This window comes from Castanea sativa, chromosome 2, assembly GCF_040712315.1.
Source record: "Castanea sativa cultivar Marrone di Chiusa Pesio chromosome 2, ASM4071231v1".
NCBI lineage: Eukaryota > Viridiplantae > Streptophyta > Magnoliopsida > Fagales > Fagaceae > Castanea > Castanea sativa.
The window spans coordinates 1,143,509-1,161,927 of record NC_134014.1 but is presented as its reverse complement, the minus strand read 5'-3'; the positions used below and the strand labels follow the sequence as shown (position 1 = coordinate 1,161,927).

Below are 18,419 nucleotides of genomic sequence, written 5' to 3'. Positions count from 1 at the left end.
AATTAAAATTTCAAAATAAAAATTGTATATATAAACACGTTTTTTTTTTGTTGCTACAAAATAGGTCCACTAAAAAAAAGCCTCACTTGTAAATTAAAATAAAAAATATATATATACAAAATAAAACACTTTTTTTTTTTGCTACAAAATAAGACCACTAAAAAAAAAGCCTCATTGCACGCACGAGGCGCATGTGATAAGGCTAGTGGTATTTCAATTGGGAAAACGCCTTAATTTTGTGTCAATGGATTTCAAATAGTATACAATTTATCTTAGGCTATGTTTGGTAACAATTTTTGTTTTTTATTTCAAAAACTTGTTTTTGAGAATAGAAAGAAAAAACAATTTTCTTGTATTTTCAAAATCAAAAACATGTTTAGTTGAAATGAAAAAGCTTGTACAAGAGAAGAGAAAGAAAAAAAATACTGAAATTTGTTGTTACTAGAATTCAAACTTTAGTGCTAACTCATTAAAAGGGGAAAATTCATTAAATTAGGCTCATGTTTCATTTGGTTTTCAAAAATAGAAAATAGAAAACAACTATTTGCTTGTTTTCAATTTCTTTTATAAATTGAGTTTTGAGAATCATTTTTGTTTTCTATTCATTTTGGGTTACCAAATAAGTCTTTTAGTCTAAAAAATAGAAACTATTTTTGAAAACAGAAAATAAGGAAAAAAAAGTTACCAAACCTTTCTTTATTTTTTTTCATAAACAATTATACCATTAAACGTTCTAATTTCTTTTATTTTTATCCGCGTGGCAATTATGAGTCATCTAATGTGGCGTACAAATATATATATATATATATATATATATATATTTTTTTGACTTTTAGCCATATCAATATTTTTCATCAATTACTTTACAGTAGACACAATTTTGACACAATACCAAACTATTAGGGACTTATGTCACTAAACTGACACATTTGAAAGGTTAATAACCAAATGGACATACAACACAAAATTTAGAGATCAAATACGCAATTTACCCATTTACTAAAAACATGTAATGCATTTGTATAAATGACTAATACATCTTAATTGTTCCCTCTAATTACTCTTATATTGTACATAACTCATTAAATTAGAGTGTATTTAATGTATATTTTCAATAAAATAGATAAGTTTATAAATTATTAATACACTATTATCTACCTATAATTACTCTTTTTCTTAATATAGAAATGAGTGCATCTCTCTCTCTCTCTCTCTCTCTCTCTCTCTCTCAAGCATGATCCCCCTCAAAAAAAAAAATTGTTTCGACTTTAGCTACAAAGCTCTTAAATAATATCATAATTAGAAATATATGGGAACAAAATAGATAAATTTTATACTTATGTTATCCTACTATAAATTTTTAAGATGCTATAAAAGTTAAACCTATATATAAATTACTTAACAAACTTTTAATACACACACACACCCACACAAAATACTTAACAAGTTAAAGGCGATGATGTTTTGTATGTTCCTTCATTCACTTATTTTTATTTTCGTAAATCTAATACTATACTATTATACACAAGAATAAAATATAATAAGTTAAATTATATAAAAGTCTTAATAAATAATAAGAAAAATAAATAAAGATTATAATAAAAATATGAACAAATTTGATACTTAATATAAATATTAATTATGGAACTATAAATAGATTTGATTATATTATTGTCATATATAAGTATAATAAGAGAATTGCTTATATTTGTTCTATATGTGTTTAATTATATAAGGACAAATTGTGGATTTTAAACGATAATCTAGTGGTAGTGGTTTCTTTTATAGTTTCCCTTACACACACACTAGTCACATATCTGTGCAATGCACTAGATAATTAGTGATTGTTAAATATATTTAATATTACAATTAGTTAAAAATGAATGAAAATTAATATTTATAATACTTGACAAAGATACACATATTTTTAGAAAAATAACCACACTGTATATTTCTTATAAGATGAAACAAAAACTTATTTATTTACCCATCAAAAAGAAAATTATTTATGTTTTTATCATGTTTAAACTTTTATGAAACATTAAACAATAAAATACAACAACGTAATGGCAAAAAAATAAGATGTCAAACATGAGAATAAAAATATTAAGATTTAGTAACATCTACTACCTCCATAGTTTTTAGACTTGAACTGTTCAAAAAACTAGTAAAGGGAGAGTTCAAAGTTTTTAAGATTTAATAAAGGTCGAACTACAATGGTATCATAATTAATTTAGTAATTAATAAAAATAAAAATAAAGGTATTAAATTTGTGAATATTAGCAAAATTAACTAAAAATATATTAAAAATTGAAACAAGCTTTCAATTAAATTTTCATAATATTATAGGGGTAATAGAAAATAGTACATTATAAGGTTAATAAAAATAGTACAACATATATAATCATAAAAAAAAAGTTGTATAATAATCCTTTTTGTAAAAACCATTTTGATTAAATAAATTCATAAATAGTGAATTTTTATGCAAAGGTAATATTCTTAAATCACAAGAAAATATAGCAATAAAAACAAATTTAGTAATATTTAAGAGAGAGAGAGAGAGAGAGAGAGAGAGAGAGAGAGAGAGGTTGAGAAACTATAAATCAAATATAAATTTAATAATACTTCATCTTTGCTCACAAGGAGTTTACTTGGTCCGTCGGTCATGGTATCAACTATCAACCATAATGTAGCATAGAAGGTAGGTCGGTTTGTTCTAAAACTCTCCCCGTTATTGAGTAGTTGTTGATTTAAAACTCTTCAATTTGATGAGTAGTAGTCTATTCAAAACTCTCAATATTACTGAATAGTAGTTGATTAGTTGGTTTAAAACACTTCAAGTTACTGAGTAGTAGTCGGTTTAAAAATGATGATTGAAGTCTTTAATTTTGGCAATTTAGTTTTAATCCAAACAAGATTCTCAAAAAAAAAAAAAAGTTTTAATCCACATTTTTGTTGTTTGGTCGCTTACATATAGGTCTTTCCAAAAAAGTGGGGGAACTCAGTTTGGATAGACTATCACGGATATACGCAAGTCCCCAAAAGTCTAAACAAACAGAGGTTAGGGCAAACTTTGCAATCAATTTTCATTTAAAACATTAAAAACTTTTGCCAAACCAAAACCAAACTCAAAACCAAACCCCTCTTCTCTTCTCTCTTTTCGCTTCTCTCTCTCTCTCTCTCTCTCTCTCTCTCAAAGCTCGCCACCGCCATAACCACCGGAATCCGCCACAATCGGTCACGATAAAGGCTTCTTCTCCGACGCCTTTTCGTGGCCGTAAAACCCCAAGAGTTTGTTTTCTGAAGCCTCGTCGGCTATTGCAATAACTAAGGTAATAAAATTTTGTTGAATTTTCAATATCAAGCTTGGATTTTTATTTTTATTTTATAGTTATAATCAATTGAATTAGAGATGGTTGTACTTGAATTTGATTGATTGATTGATTTTAATAATGGGTTTTTTTGTTCTTATGTGTTTTTGTGATCAAAAAAGGGATTTTGGGGTTTTGATTCTATTTGGAATAGTTATTTTTGTCTGTTTGTGAAGTGACTCTTAATGGCCCTTATATGGTTGAAACTCGAATGTTTGTTTAAAAGGGGAACATGGGTTTTGTTCGTTTTGTTGTTTTGAGCTTTAATTTTGATGATCAAGAAACTATTCGAATCATGTTAAGCTTTTATGGGGGTGGGAAGTGACTTTTGAGCTTAAGCTTTAAGCTTTTATGGTGCGTTTTAGCTGGAGCTCATTGGTAATGATTGGATTTTTGGATTGTTTAATAAGGATTTTGGGAATTTTGTTGTAGCTATGAATTGGGTTAGGGACTATGGAGGCTATGGCATGGTGATGACACTCTTTAACACTCTTTAACACTCTTTGGAATATGTGTAAAGCTATATTGTCTCTGAAACTTAAGGAAAGTTGTTACTTTCGAATATATATAAAGCTATGCTTGGTCTAAAACTTTATGGGAAGTTCTTATGTGGTTGATTCAAGGGAAACAAGGCTTCCAAGTTTGATAAAATGGGATATTTGAGGGAGTCTTAACCTCCTACCCTTAAGAGTTTGTTTAGAAAATAAAAAAGGTGATACTTTTTATTCAGTTTTGTTGCCCTATATACAACTTGAATAATAACAAAGCAAAAAAAGTAGGACATGTTAACTCACACAAGCTAGAGAATACAGACCACTTACCACTTAAGGTTTGTTGTTGATTTGATAGATTCATGTAATTTGCGTGGGTGATTGTATGGTCCCCTGCTGTGTACATCCTGTATTCTTGGGAGTTGGAGTCGATCTCGTCTTTCTTGTATCTACTTTATTTTACATCTGTGCTGTGTCATGGAGAGCATAAGCTTTGTTGGAAGTAATCTGCTCAGAAAGGTATCGAGATTAGATGTTATTATACAGCATCCCTATTGGAGCTGCGAAATTCCTTTGGAAAAGAATTTGGAAGTCTATAAAGTCTCCAGATTGCTTCCTTGGGAAAAGCTTATCTGCAAATAACCTGAGGAAGAGAAATACTTACTTCGGTGAGTTGGTGTTGCAGTGCAATGGGGATGGGGAGGCAGTTTGTCACTTGTTTCTTCATTGTCCTTCCTGAGAGTTGTGGGGTATGGTTTTTGCCTATTTTGGGGTTTGTTGGGTGATGTCTGGAGGGTTTGTAGACTTGGTAGCTTGTTGGCAAGGCTGGTGTGGGTGACATTGGAACAGCGAGATCTGGAAGGAGAAGGCCATCCCTCATTGTTGGAAAGAAGTGCCTTTGGTGGAAAGAATTGCTAGAAACTTTGAGGGGTGTGGGCAGACAGTTCTAGACCTGAAATTGCAGTGTTCAGAACCGTGTTTGAATGGTTGACAATGTTAGGATGCTTTTATTTTTCTAACATATTAGAGTTTATTGGTTATGTTCATCTAGTATATGTCTGGTGTACTTGGGGCATTCAATTTTTCTAATAAAACTCATTGCTTATCAGAACAAGTTCCCTAAGTCCAAACTCAACTATCTAAGTTCCTTGACAATTTCAAATACTTAATGGAGATAGATATCCTCCCCCTTAAAGTCAACCCCTGTCCTCAAAGGCATAATCTAGAAAATTTTGTTGCATTTGGGTTGATTAAGAGTTATTGGAAAATTTTCAAAAGTGGCATGAATATTCTTCTGCCTAAAATGTATCACTCATTCATCATTTGGCTTTCTTGACAACAAGACAAAGGTAAGTATGGGTATTTTTCTTTAGTTTTTAAAATGTCTTCTTATTGGATTTGATCTGCTTCCCTTTCATGTGTTCTTCAAGCTTGTTATATTGCAATGACAAGCATTTAGCTTTCTTAGGTGACTGATGTAGAGGTTGGAACTTTTGTATTGATATGTTACCATACTTGTCCAGCCTTTTGAGACCTTTTTACAACTTTTTGGTTGTGCTGACCTGCAATCCTTGGAGGCTTTTTTATGCTTTTGGGACTGTATTTTTCCCTCCTTTTATGCCAGTATTTTGTGATCATCCATGCCATTGTTCTTTTAATGGTTGGCCATTGCATGAGCTTACAATGTTGAGGTTGCTAAATAGCTCGGTGATTCTTTCCAAGATCTGCTGCTAATCAGAGATGAGGAAGCTAACTGTTTTGCTCCTCTTGCTGGTCTATGCCCAGATTCTAATATCCGTTATTATGTGCACTAATTTTTACTGGTTGCTTGGAGGGAACCAAGGCCTCCCAAGTTTGAAAATTGACTGCTTCAAGGGAGTCCTAACTCCTAACCTCCTACACTTGAGTGTTTCTTCAGAGAATAAATGCTGATACTTTTATTCAACAGGATAGGATAGAGACCACTTACCACTTAAAAACTACACGTACAAGTCATAACAAATTGGAACAAACTTGGACACAACAACTCACTAAAGACTCAGTAACTTCCCTAAGTCTAGGCTCAACTAGACAAGTTACTTGACATTTTCTAATACTTCATGGAGATAGATACACAATAGAAGTCAAGGGTTCTTATTTAATACACCAAGCATCTCAAGCTTGATTTTGTTTCTTAGTACACTTATCAGGCTGATTTGCCTTTCTTTAAACAAAATCACGATTTCTATGTGTACTATGAAACAAAATAAACCTTGCAATGCTTGGATAGAAAAGATATGTTATTGGTAGACATTCAGGAGGGTCTCTTTTTAAAGTCTTTACTTCTTTGCGTAAATTTATATATAAATACTGTGAGATTTGAATTTTGCAGATTAAATTGGTAAAAATTGGCCTATACCAGCAATCCATTTGGTCTGTCCAACTTCTACTGACCTTTGAATGATAAGGTGTTTGTGGAGAAGTGGCTCATTTGATACTCCAAGCATCTCAAGCTTGATTTTGTTTCTTAGTACACTTATCAAGCTTATTTGCCTTTCTTTAAACAAAACCATGATTTCTATGTGTACTATGAAACAAAAATAAAGCTTGCAATGCTTGGATAGAAAAGATATGTCATGGTAGACATTCAGGAGGGTCTCTTTTTAAAGTCTTTATTTCTTTGCGTAATTTTATATATAAATACTGTGAGATTTGAATTTTGCAGATTAAATTGGTAAAAAAAAAACCTATACCAGCAATCCATTTGGTCTGTCCAACTTCTACTGACCTCTGAATGATAAGGTGTTTGTGGGGAAGTGGGAAATGCAAGTCTTTTATTTCCTCTCCATTCCACTCCATCCAACCAAATAAAGCATGACCCTTCCTTCTGCCCCTCTTCCTTTCTTCTTTCCTTCTTTTAATGGAGGATTTGACTAATCTATTAGCAACTGTAACTTTAGTCCCCTCAGGTAGTGCTATGGTAGGTTTTTAAGTACTGTCTTCGCTACATTTTAATTTTGAGTGTCAAATTCCAATGCTTTTAAAAAAAACAAAAAAAAATATTTTAATGTGTGCACATGTGTGTATGTGAAAAAGGCTTGCCTGCTATTCTTTGTTTCATAGTAGTTCTGAACTCTTTGGACCAGAGAACCTCTAAATATTAGAGATGATTTTATTAAATAGCTTGAACCAGTGTTAGATTTTTGTGAGTAGGCTTCCGAACTTGCCTTGATATGGCAATGTTTCCAGTCTCTGTTTCACATAAAACTCAAGTGGTTTGTAGTTTCAGCATGGTTGAACATGATAAACATGTTAGATTCTTAATATAAATGGCTGCACTTAACTTCCCACATAAAGTTTGTTTTGTGAAAGTGATGCAAGGAACACCAAAATCATTTAAAATTTAATTTTTGATTTTGAATATGGGTTTGGGTTTTTAGTGCTGAGGGTTTTGTGGGGTTTAATTGAATGTTTCCATGAGTGTAATCCTTGAAACCCTATTTAACTAATGCTCTTGTAATGATGAAGGACATCAGAATTTGAATAAGAATTTTATGAGTTGAGAATGTGTTTGCTGATTCTAAGGGTTTATCATTTTCCCCTTTATCCCCCCATTTGATATTGTCCAGCATCAGAAAGGCTGTAAGCATTGTCAGTTTATGTTTTGATGTGTCTTGCCCTACACTCTGCTCAACTTTGTCTTATTTTTTTTGGCTATTTCCAGCTAACTGGCCAGGACTCTGGTTTTTGTGGGTTTGTAACACACTACTTACCTTCTCCCCCAATTACATGCCTTAAATCATCTATATATGTTCCTGTTCTTTCACTAAACTGTCCAAGTATTATTGTTTCTGTACTGTTGGATGTGCTGCATTATCTATATTTTTGCATGAGATGTTCTTATAGACGTTTTCTTTCTCTTGCAGTGGGATATTGTTAAGAGTTCTTAATAACGGGATACTGAACTGAAGTGAAGCTATTTCTGGATATTGATATTGGCATCCTTGACAAAATCATGGCTGTCAGCAAAAACCTTCGGCTGATTGCGTATTCGCAAGAGATTGTAGATGGACAGCCAATCTATGTTTCCTCAAATTGCCTTCCTAGCAAGGCTTTAAGATATGAACCAGCTGGGCATGCTTTTCATGCTGCTGCTCTTAAATTACGTGGTTATGAGGAGGAAGATGCAGATGTTGATGATAAAAAGGTGGTTGACGATAAGGAACAGATGTATTTGCCATCATCTGATTCATATAGCAGCAAAGGTAAAAAGAAGTCTGGTGATGGAGCAAAGCAACAAGATCACTATGCATTATTGGGTCTAAGCCATGTAAGATATCTTGCCACGGAGGACCAGATAAAAAAAAGCTACCGTGAGGCTGCTTTGAGGTTTCATCCTGACAAACAGGCGGCCCTTCTCCTTGCTGAGGAAACAGAAGCTGCAAAACAGGCAAAGAAGGATGAAATAGAGAATCACTTTAAGTCCATCCAGGAAGCATATGAAGTTTTAATTGACCCTGTCAAGAGAAGAATTTATGACTCCACAGATGAGTTTGACGATGACATCCCCACTGACTGTGCCCCACAGGACTTCTTCAAGGTGTTTGGTCCAGCATTCTTGAGGAACGGTCGGTGGTCGGTTAGCCAGCCAATCCCAACTTTAGGTGACGACAATACTCCTTTAAAAGAAGTTGATAATTTCTATAACTTCTGGTACACCTTCAAAAGTTGGAGAGAATTCCCACATGCTGATGAGTTTGATCTTGAGCAAGCTGAGTCTCGTGATCATAAGCGGTGGATGGAAAGGCAGAATGCAAAACTTGCAGAGAAGGCTAGGAAGGAAGAATATGTACGGATACGTTCTCTTGTTGACAATGCCTATAAAAGAGACCCAAGAATACTGAAGAGAAAGGAAGTGGAGAAAGCTGAGAAGCAGAGGAAAAAGGAGGCTAAGTATCTGGCAAAGAAGTTGCAGGAAGAAGAAGCTGCCAGGATTGCTGAAGAGGAGAGACGTCGGAAAGAGGAGGAAGAAAAACGGGCTGCAGAAGCAGCTTCACTGCAAAAGAAGGCTAAGGAGAAGGAGAAGAAACTCTTGCGCAAAGAGAGGACTCGTCTTAGAACAAGTTCAGGGTCTGTTGTATCACAGCATTTGCTTGATCTTTCTGGGGATGATGTTGAAAGTCTGTGTATGTCACTTGATATTGAGCAGCTGAGGAGCTTATGTGACAGGATGGAGCACACGGAGGGACTAGAGCAAGCAAAAGTTCTCAGAGATGCACTAGGATATAATAGTGATTCTAAGGGTAAGAAAGTAGATGAGCATACTCCACAGCAGAATGGTTCTGTAGTGGCTAATGGTAATGTTCCATTAAGTAGCTTTGAGAAGAAAGAGAAACCTTGGAGCAAAGAAGAAATTGAGCTCTTGAGAAAAGGTATGCAGAAGTATCCCAAAGGAACATCTCGGAGGTGGGAGGTTGTATCAGAATACATTGGTACAGGTAGATCTGTGGAAGAAATTCTGAAGGCAACCAAAACGGTTCTTCTCCAGAAGCCTGATACTGCTAAAGCATTTGATTCATTTCTTGAGAAGAGGAAACCTGCTCCATCCATTGCATCTCCACTTACAACTAGAGAGGAAATAGAAGGGGTATCAACAACTCAGGCTTCTCAAAGCAGCAGTGCTACAAAGATAGATAATCCAGAAGGTTCTCCAACCAGAAGCACAAACGACCAGAATCCTTCTGATTCGAGTGCTGCAAATGGGGTTTCAAGTCCAGAGCAAGATGTGTGGTCTGCTGTACAAGAAAAGGCATTGGTTCAGGCTTTAAAAACCTTCCCAAAGGAAACCAATCAGCGTTGGGAGCGAGTTGCAGCAGCAGTTCCTGGGAAGACTGTGAACCAATGCAAGAAGAAATTTACTTCGCTGAAGGAGAGCTTTAGAAACAAGAAAACTGCGGTTTAGATTATTGCGTTTCTCTTTGACGGTGCAGAGAAAATTGACAAATGTGCAGGAGGAGACTATTTTTGGGTACTTATCTTATTTAGTTCTTTCAGTGCAGGAATCACGCAGTAGTGAATCTACATTCTGCTTAAGATGAGATAAATTTCTTCTTCTGGTTCCTGCTTTGCAGATTTTGTCGCAATGTCACATAGGCTTTACAGAAAATTATTTTTGGAGAGGGAAAGCCCTTAGGTCTTTCACAGAGTTCCAAATCCTATTCATTACTACTACTCGAGGTGCTTTATGTTGATGGAGATCTATTTTGTACCGGTGCTTTCAGACCTTAATTTATATTACCATATGATACTATTTGCAATTCATGGCTTTGTATGGGGAGAGCTAATTTAATATGAAGTAGAGATAAATGATATTAATTTACTTGGAAATTGGTTTCTTGTAGGGGTTGATTATTTTTGTTTTATGTGAAAATATGATTATAGTTACACCAACTCCTGTTCAGATGTCATGTTTTGATGATGTGGGATTGCCTTTTTGAAGACAACTCTCAATTGAAGTTATATTTTCCATTCCCTTAAACGCAGTAAATGATTTTGTTAATTGTTTTATCATTTTTCACAACCAACCTTCATCCAGTAAAAGAGTTCAATGCTTTGAAGAAATTATATGTTCCGGGTTTACAGAGTTGAGAAACCTGACTCGTTTTAGGATTACCAAATTTAGACAGGCAGTTGCATCTGATTCTGCCAATCATACTTTGAAAGGACTCACATCTAAATTTCAGGCCCAATCACTTATCTATTGCTATTTATATTACATTTATGGACACAATTCAAAAGAAAAAGGGTTTACTCTTATTGATATTCTTTTACGAGATTATTGTATTGTAACTAGCTACTTAATTAGGACAAACTTATGATTTTGTTTGTGTTTGTTAATGATGTTTTATTTGTGGTGAATGGCGATGGACAGGGATTCTATCCCCTATCCCTTAAAGTGGTTTTGGTAGTGTGAATTTGTTGATTGGATTTAACAGGCATAAGCATCAAATAAGAAATTTGGGATCAAATTCTACCTACCAAAAAAAAAAAATCTTATTAGTATTTTTTCTTTATTACAAAGAGCAATTATCATGAACTTAAACGCTATCGGCTCAAATCCCTATCATATCAAATATATGATGGTCCAATTAGTTGTAATGGGGTGGATCTTTAAGAACACATAGTACAATCATAATAGCCAAATAGTAATAAATTTAAGTAATCTCTCTCTCTCTCTCTCTCTCTCTCAGAGCATGCACAAGGGTTTCTATATCTATGTAGACATGGAGTGGAAGTGGAAGACACATTATTGGGCGAGTGAGGTATCATTGGGTGACTAGTCTTGGACAGACTGAGTTATATGTATGTTAAACAAACAAGTAGAGTTATGTTGGATATCCGTGTGTTAGTGAAGTAATAATTGAAAAATGAAGAGAAGAGTGCGTGGTTAATATAGCATAGTTGGGTCCAAACTAATAAGCTCAAACCTTTTGGGTCAAGTGGTATTCCTATATGTTATATTAACTACTCAACAGAGGCCGTCCAACATAATTTGGGGCCTAAGGCGAAAAATTTATGCAGGCCCTTTAATATGTAAATATTAATTAAACAAAATTATTTAATACTAATCAAATTAAGGTTAATTTTGATACATTAAATATATAAATAATACTAACTAAACTAATGTTAATTTCATATAGAGAATTGAATATCATAGTTGAACTATATATATTAATAAAAAGAAATAAAAATATATTGCGATTGAAAAAGATACTTTATTTTGGATATAAGACGATACATAGTTAAAGAAAGTTGTAATCTAATTTTTAATTATTTATTTTGATTTTAAGAGAGGGAAATATATATTATTTGGTGTGTGGTTTTGTAGGATATTAGTTTACAAAAATCAAAGTCTCAAACTATCAGGGGAGATTAATCTATAATTGATGATTTAACACATTTGCAACATCTTTTTGAAATATTTTAGGGTTTCAATTGAGTTAAGGTTCTATTGGTCTTGTACTTTGAGAGTCTTAATAGAAATGAAAAAGAAAATTGCGTTAATTAAAAGCACTATAAAATGTTCAAAATATAATGTGACATTGTCTCTCATTAATGAACTTCATCAATTTAACTAATGAATATTTATATCACTTTTTTGTGATTAATAACATCGCAATTTGTAAGCCAATAATAAAATTTGTAGTATCCTTAACACCACTAATAAAAAAAATGTACAGAAAAAATATATATAATTTTATAAAAATTTGAACTATGGAAAGTAGGGCATTTTTTCCTAAGGAAAATTTTGTTTTTTGGTGGGGCCTTAGGCTTAGGCCTAATTTGCCTAGGCCTTGGGCCGGCCTGCTACTCAATTGGAGATTTCTCAAGGTGCACGTTCCAACCAAAGTTCCCTAGACTTTTGCCTCCAAAAAATTATTCTCTTTACAGTATCCAACAAGCTGCCTCTAGCAATCTTCCTCTCTATCAAATTCGGCTCAAATGACTCTTTTGAACGTTATTTAGTTTCTCTTTTATTTACTTAATTTATATTGACACATCCTAAACTGTTTTTTTATTCCTTCCCTTCAAGAGCTTATTTGATTAAAGTAATTTTACATGAAAGATTAAAGCCTAATCGGAGCCCTCAAATTCATTCAACTATGTCTTTCAACAATAGCTCTATCATGGTTTGAGAAAAGGTAATTGATAGGTAGTCTTCCTCTCAGTTTTCTTTTCCTTTATACTGATTTCTGGGCTGAAATCTACGCAATGTTTACTTTAGATAAAAGACTCCTGCTATTGCACAAAGCCCGAACTCTACTGTAAAGACTATAGTGTAATGTCAAAAAACTAGTACACCTAATCATGGCGCAAAAGTCATTTGGTCCTATCTTTTGTAGCAATTTGAGTCAGGCAAACAAAATAAAGTATAGCTTGGAACCAACCCTTTTTTTTTCTTTGACAAAAGCAATACAGATAGGTAGTTTTCTTCAACCACCCAAGGGTCTAATATATGCATATTTTAAGATATGAGAACCTAACTCTCTGTCATCATAAAAGAAATGAGACAAATGACCTTTGCATATTTATAATCCAATAAGTTCCATGGAGCAACGTAACATGAAGAAAAACAAAACCCCGCCCAAATCCCAAAAGCTATAACATTACTTGGTCACAAAAAAAGAAAAGAAAAGAAAAAGTGTAAAATAGTGACCCACTGCACAACATATAAATTGGCCGTATTTCCATGTAGTATCTACACTGTTCTCCATCATTACTTTAATTCTGGCCTTTCTTTTGGTTACTTCCATGTTGCAAGAGCATCCTGAAATAAAGAATTAAGTCTCAAGTTCTTGGTCAACTACATTTTCATATTCTATTAATCCTCAATCTGACATGCACAAAAGGTCTCGAAGACTTTACTCATTTCTAAATCACATACGGTTATCAAATTTCCAATATAAAAATTAAAACATAACTGTATATTTTTTAAACCCTAAATTTATTGGATTTTCACGTTTACCAAGGTCTTCGTATGTGTCGGCTAACCTCGTCATTTGTTAAATAATTACGCAAAAACAAATAAGCGATGCTAAGTGTAGGGACACAATTTTCAGACCAAGCCCAAAATGTAAGGGATCTTGGCCCAGTGAACCCAGTACAATAAATTTGTAGAGAGTGGGTCAAAGAGCTAGGCTTTAGTGCGTGGATAGCAATTAGTATGGTTTTGGATGATGAGCCAATATGAATTGTACCCGGTTTGTGCAAGAAAGTTTGTCCTCGGCACAATCCGAGGAGCTTTGCCAGCATATATTGGACGACCACGGTTACGGGGAGTTGCTGAGGTTCTTGGCGAGCTTTTCTCTTCTCCTTTTTTCCGTCCCGTCTCTCTGGGATCTCTACCCTTATTTATATTACATCTCCCCCTTCATCCTTACCCTACATGTGGACTACATGTGGACAGTTGATGGTTTATGTTGATATTTGTCCCATCATCCCCCTCTAAAAGTCTTCTCCGGGGTGGTATAGGCTATAATACCGTTTGATAGGCCAATTCCTCATTAATGCGGTGATAGCGAACTTTCCCCTTAGATATTTTTGAGTCTTTATCCCTCTTGTACGTTCATGATACTCGTTGCTATCATTAGAACTTCTTGGAAGGTCATCCTTGATCATTAGGATTTATACTAGATTTACATTTTTAGCTTTGTCCGAGGAGATAGTACTCCTCGGACTAGGACCACCCATGCTTCTCGGCCAAACCCACATGCTCTCGGCCAAAACCACATGCTCTCGGCCAAATCCCAAAATCCATGACCCCACAATAGCCCCTCAAAACTCCGGTTTTCTCCTCGCATCCGAGGAGAAAAGTGGGGTTTTGAATTCTTAAGAGTCGATTCTGCTTTGATCCTTTGATTTAAACCTGTGGGAGTGTCGTTTAAGGCACCCCAAATTTATACTGTGAATTGCTCCTTTCAGAGCTACCAATCTGAGGATTTGGTTATAATCTTGGGCCTGTCTTGACACTTAGTGAGAAACAAATAGATGTTGTGGAATGATAATTCCCCAAAGTATGTGGTCCGAGGACCGAGGCATGATCGAGTTATAGTTTAAACACTTTGAAGAGAGAATGTCATGAAGTGTTAACTTTCTCACATCATCTGGTCCGAGGACCGAGGCATGATCGAGTTATAGTTTAAACACTTTGAAGAGAGAATGTCATGAAGTGTTAACTTTCTCCAAAGCAGAGGTCCAGGACCAAAGATAGCTAAGGTTTTGTTTAACCACTTCAAAAGATGCCATTGTGTGTTAATTTCCCCAAAGCAGTAGGTCCGAGGACCCGGCATTGCTAAGGTTCCCGTTTAACCACTTCAAAAGATGCCAGTGTGTGTTAATTTCCCCAAGCAGAGGTCGAGGACCCTACAGCTAAGGTTCTGTTTAACCACTTCAAAAGATGCCAGTGTGCGTTAATTTCCCCAAAGCAGGAGGACCGAGGACCCGGCATAGCTAAGGTTCTGTTTAACCACTTCAAAAGATGCCAGTGTGCGTTAATTTCTCCAAAGCAGGAGGTCCGAGGACCCGGCATAGCTAAGGTTCTGTTTAACCACTTCAAAAGATGCCAGTGTGCGTTAATTTCCCCAAAGCAGGAGGTCCGAGGACCCGGCATAGCTAAGGTTCTGTTTAACCACTTCAAAAGATGCCAGTGTGTGTTAATTTCCCCAACGAAGGAGGTCCGAGGACCCGGCATAGCTAAGGTTCTGTTTAACCACTTCAAAAGATGCCAGTGTGTGTTAATTTCCCCAAAGCAGGAGGTCCGAGGACCCGGCATAGCTAAGGTTCTGTTTAACCACTTCAAAAGATGCCAGTGTGCGTTAATTTCCCCAAAAGCGAGGAGGTCCGAGGACCCGGCGCTAGCTAAGGTTCTGGTTTAACCACTTCAAAAGATGCCAGTGTGCGTTAATTTCCCCAAAGCAGGAGGTCCGAGGACCCGCATAGCTAAGGTTTCGTTTAACCACTTCAAAAGATGCCAGTGTGCGTTAATTTCCCCAGAAGCGTGAGGTCCGAGGACCGCATAGCTAAGGTTCTGCTTAACCACTTCAAAAGATGCCAGTGTGCGTTAATTTCCCCAAAGCGTGAGGTCCGAGGACCCGGCATAGCTAAGGTTCTCGTTTAACCACTTCAAAAGATGCCATGTGCGTTAATTTCCCCAAAGCGGGAGGTCCGAGGACCCGCATAGCTAAGGTTCTGTTTTAACCACTTCAAAAGATGCCAGTGTGCGTTAATTTCCCCGAAAAGCGAGGAGGTCGAGGACCCTGATAGCTAAGGTTCTGTTTAACCACTTCAAAAGATGCCAGTGTGTGTTAATTTCCCCAAGAGGAGGTCCGAGGACCCGGCATAGCTAAGGTTCTGTTTAACCACTTCAAAAGATGCCAGTGTGTGTTAATTTCCCCAAAGAAGGAGGTCCGAGGACCCGCATAGCTAAAGTCTGCTTTTTAACCACTTCAAAAGATGCCGTGTGCGTTAATTTCCCCAAAGCGGGAGGTCCGAGGACCCGCATAGCTAAAGTTTTGTTTAACCACTTCAAAAGATGCCAGTGTGCGTTAATTTCCCCAAAGCAGGAGGTCCGAGGACCCGGCATAGCTAAGGTTCTGTTTAACCACTTCAAAAGATGCCAGTGTGCGTTAATTTCCCAAAAGCAGGAGGACCGAGGAACCGGAATAGATAAGGTTGTTTAACCACTTCAAAAGATGCCATAAGGTGCGTTAATTTCTCCAAGGAGGAGGTCCGAGGACCCGGCATAGCTAAGGTTCTGTTTAACCACTTCAAAAGATGCCAGTGTGTGTTAATTTCCCCAAAGCAGGAGGTCCGAGGACCCGCCATAGCTAAGGTTCTGTTTAACCACTTCAAAAGATGCCAGTGTGCGTTAATTTCCCCAAAGAAGGAGGTCCGAGGACCCGGCATAGCTAAGGTTCTGTTTAACCTCTTCATAAGATGCGAGTGTGCGTTAATTTCCCCAAAGCGGAGGTCCGAGGACCCGCATAGCTAAGGTTCTGTTAACCACTTCAAAAGATGCCGTGTGCGTTAATTTCCCAAAGCGGAGGTCAGAGGACCCGGCATAGCTAAGGTTCTGTTTAACCACTTCAAAAGATGCCAGTGTGCGTTAATTTCCCCAAAGCAGGAGGTCCGAGGACCCGGCATAGCTAAGGTTCTATTTAACCACTTCAAAAGATGCCAGTGTGCGTTAATTTCCCCAAAGCAGGAGGACCGAGGACCCGGCATAGCTAAGGTTCTGTTTAACCACTTCAAACGATGCCAGTGTGCGTTAATTTCTCCAAAAGGATGAGGTCCGAGGACCCGCATAGCTAAGGTTGTTTAACCACTTCAAAAGATGCCGATGTGTGTTAATTTCCCCAAAGCAGGAGGTCGAGGACCCGCATAGCTAAGGTTTCTGTTTAACCACTTCAAAAGATGCCAGTGTGTGTTAATTTCCCCAAAGGTGAGGTCCGAGGACCGGCATAGCTAAGGTTCCGTTTAACCACTTCAAAAGATGCCAGTGTGCGTTAATTTCCCCCCCAAAGCAGAGGTCCGAGGACCCTGCATAGCTAAGGTTCTGTTTAACCACTTCAAAAGATGCCAGTGTGCGTTAATTTCCCCAAAGCAAAAGGAGGTCCGAGGACCCGCATAGCTAAGGTTCTCGTTTAACCACTTCAAAAGATGCCAGTGTGCGTTAATTTCCCCAAGTAGGAGGTCCGAGGACCCGGCATAGCTAAGGTTCTGTTTAACCACTTCAAAAGATGCCAATGTGCGTTAATTTCCCCAAAGCAGAGGTCCGAGGACCCGCATAGCTAAGGTTCCGTTTAACCACTTCAAAAGATGCCGTGTGTGTTAATTTCCCAAAGCAGAGGACCGAGGACCCGGCATAGCTAAGGTTCTGTTTAACCACTTCAAAAGATGCCAGTGTGTGTTAATTTCCCCAAAGCAGGAGGTCCGAGGACCCGGCATAGCTAAGGTTCTGTTTAACCACTTCAAAAGATGCTAGTGTGTGTTAATTTCCCCAAAGCAGGAGGTCCGAGGACCAAGCATAGCTAAGGTTCTGTTTAACCACTTCAAAAGATGCTAGTGTGTGTTAATTTCCCCAAAGCAGGAGGTCCGAGGACCTGGCATAGCTAAGGTTCTGTTTAACCACTTCAAAAGATGCCAGTGTGCGTTAATTTCCCCAAAGCAAGAGGTCCGAGGACCTAGCATAGCTAAGGTTCTGTTTAACCACTTCAAAAGATGCCAGTGTGTGTTAATTTCCCCAAAGTAGGAGGTTCGAGGACCCGACATAGCTAAGGTTTTGTTTAACCACTTCAAAAAATGCCGTGTGTGTTAATTTCCCCAAAGTGGAGGTCCGAGGACCCGCATAGCTAAGGTTCTGTTTAACCACTTCAAAAGATGCCAGTGTGCGTTAATTTCCCCGAGGAGGTCCGAGGACCCGCATAGCTAAGGTTCGTTTTAACCACTTCAAAAGATGCCAAGTGTGCGTTAATTTCCCAAGCAGGAGGTCCGAGGACCCGCATAGCTAAGGTTCTGTTTAACCACTTCAAAAGATGCCAGTGTGCGTTAATTTCCCCAAAGAAGGAGGTCCGAGGACCCGCATAGCTAAGGTTCTGTTTTAACCACTTCAAAAGATGCCGATGTGTGTTAATTTCCCCAAAGCAGGAGGTCCGAGGACCCACAGTAGCTAAGGTTCCTGTTTAACCACTTCAAAAGATGCCGCGTGTGCGTTAATTTCCCAAAGCAGAGGTCCGAGGACCCGGCATAGCTAAGGTTCTGTTTAACCACTTCAAAAGATGCCAGTGTGCGTTAATTTCCCCAAAGCAGGAGGTCCGAGGACCCGCATAGCTAAGGCTTTGCTTAACCACTTCAAAAGATGCCAGTGTGTGTTAATTTCCCCAAATAAGGAGGTCCGAGGACCCGGCATAGCTAAGGTTCTGTTTAACCACTTCAAAAGATGCCAGTGTGTGTTAATTTCCCCAAAGCAGGAGGTCCGAGGACCCGGCACAGTAGCTAAGGTTTGTTTAACCACTTCAAA

The 18,419-nt window shown here is 37.0% G+C and overlaps 1 protein-coding gene across 2 annotated transcripts; it reads left to right on the top strand.

Annotated features, from left to right (window-relative positions):
• The first annotated feature begins 3,118 nt into the window (after nt 1–3,118).
• LOC142624366 (uncharacterized) lies at nt 3,119–10,228 on the top strand. Of its 2 annotated transcripts, XR_012842318.1 has the most exons (3): nt 3,119–3,332; nt 7,768–9,869; nt 9,973–10,228. XR_012842318.1 is itself a non-coding variant. In XM_075797924.1 (2 exons), the coding sequence occupies exon 2, from the start codon at nt 7,857–7,859 to the stop codon at nt 9,801–9,803; it is 1,947 nt and encodes a 648-aa protein (XP_075654039.1). In that variant the 5' UTR covers nt 3,119–3,332; nt 7,768–7,856; the 3' UTR covers nt 9,804–10,228. The 2 variants fall into 2 exon arrangements, 1 of the variants encoding a protein (XP_075654039.1); XM_075797924.1 differs by having other exon boundaries at nt 7,768–10,228.
• The last annotated feature ends 8,191 nt before the right edge of the window (nt 10,229–18,419 follow it).

Excerpts from the sequence above, each read along its gene's own strand:
- LOC142624366 (XM_075797924.1), top strand. The coding sequence starts at position 7,857 with ATGGCTGTCAGCAAAAACCTTCGGCTGATTGCGTATTCGCAAGAGATT.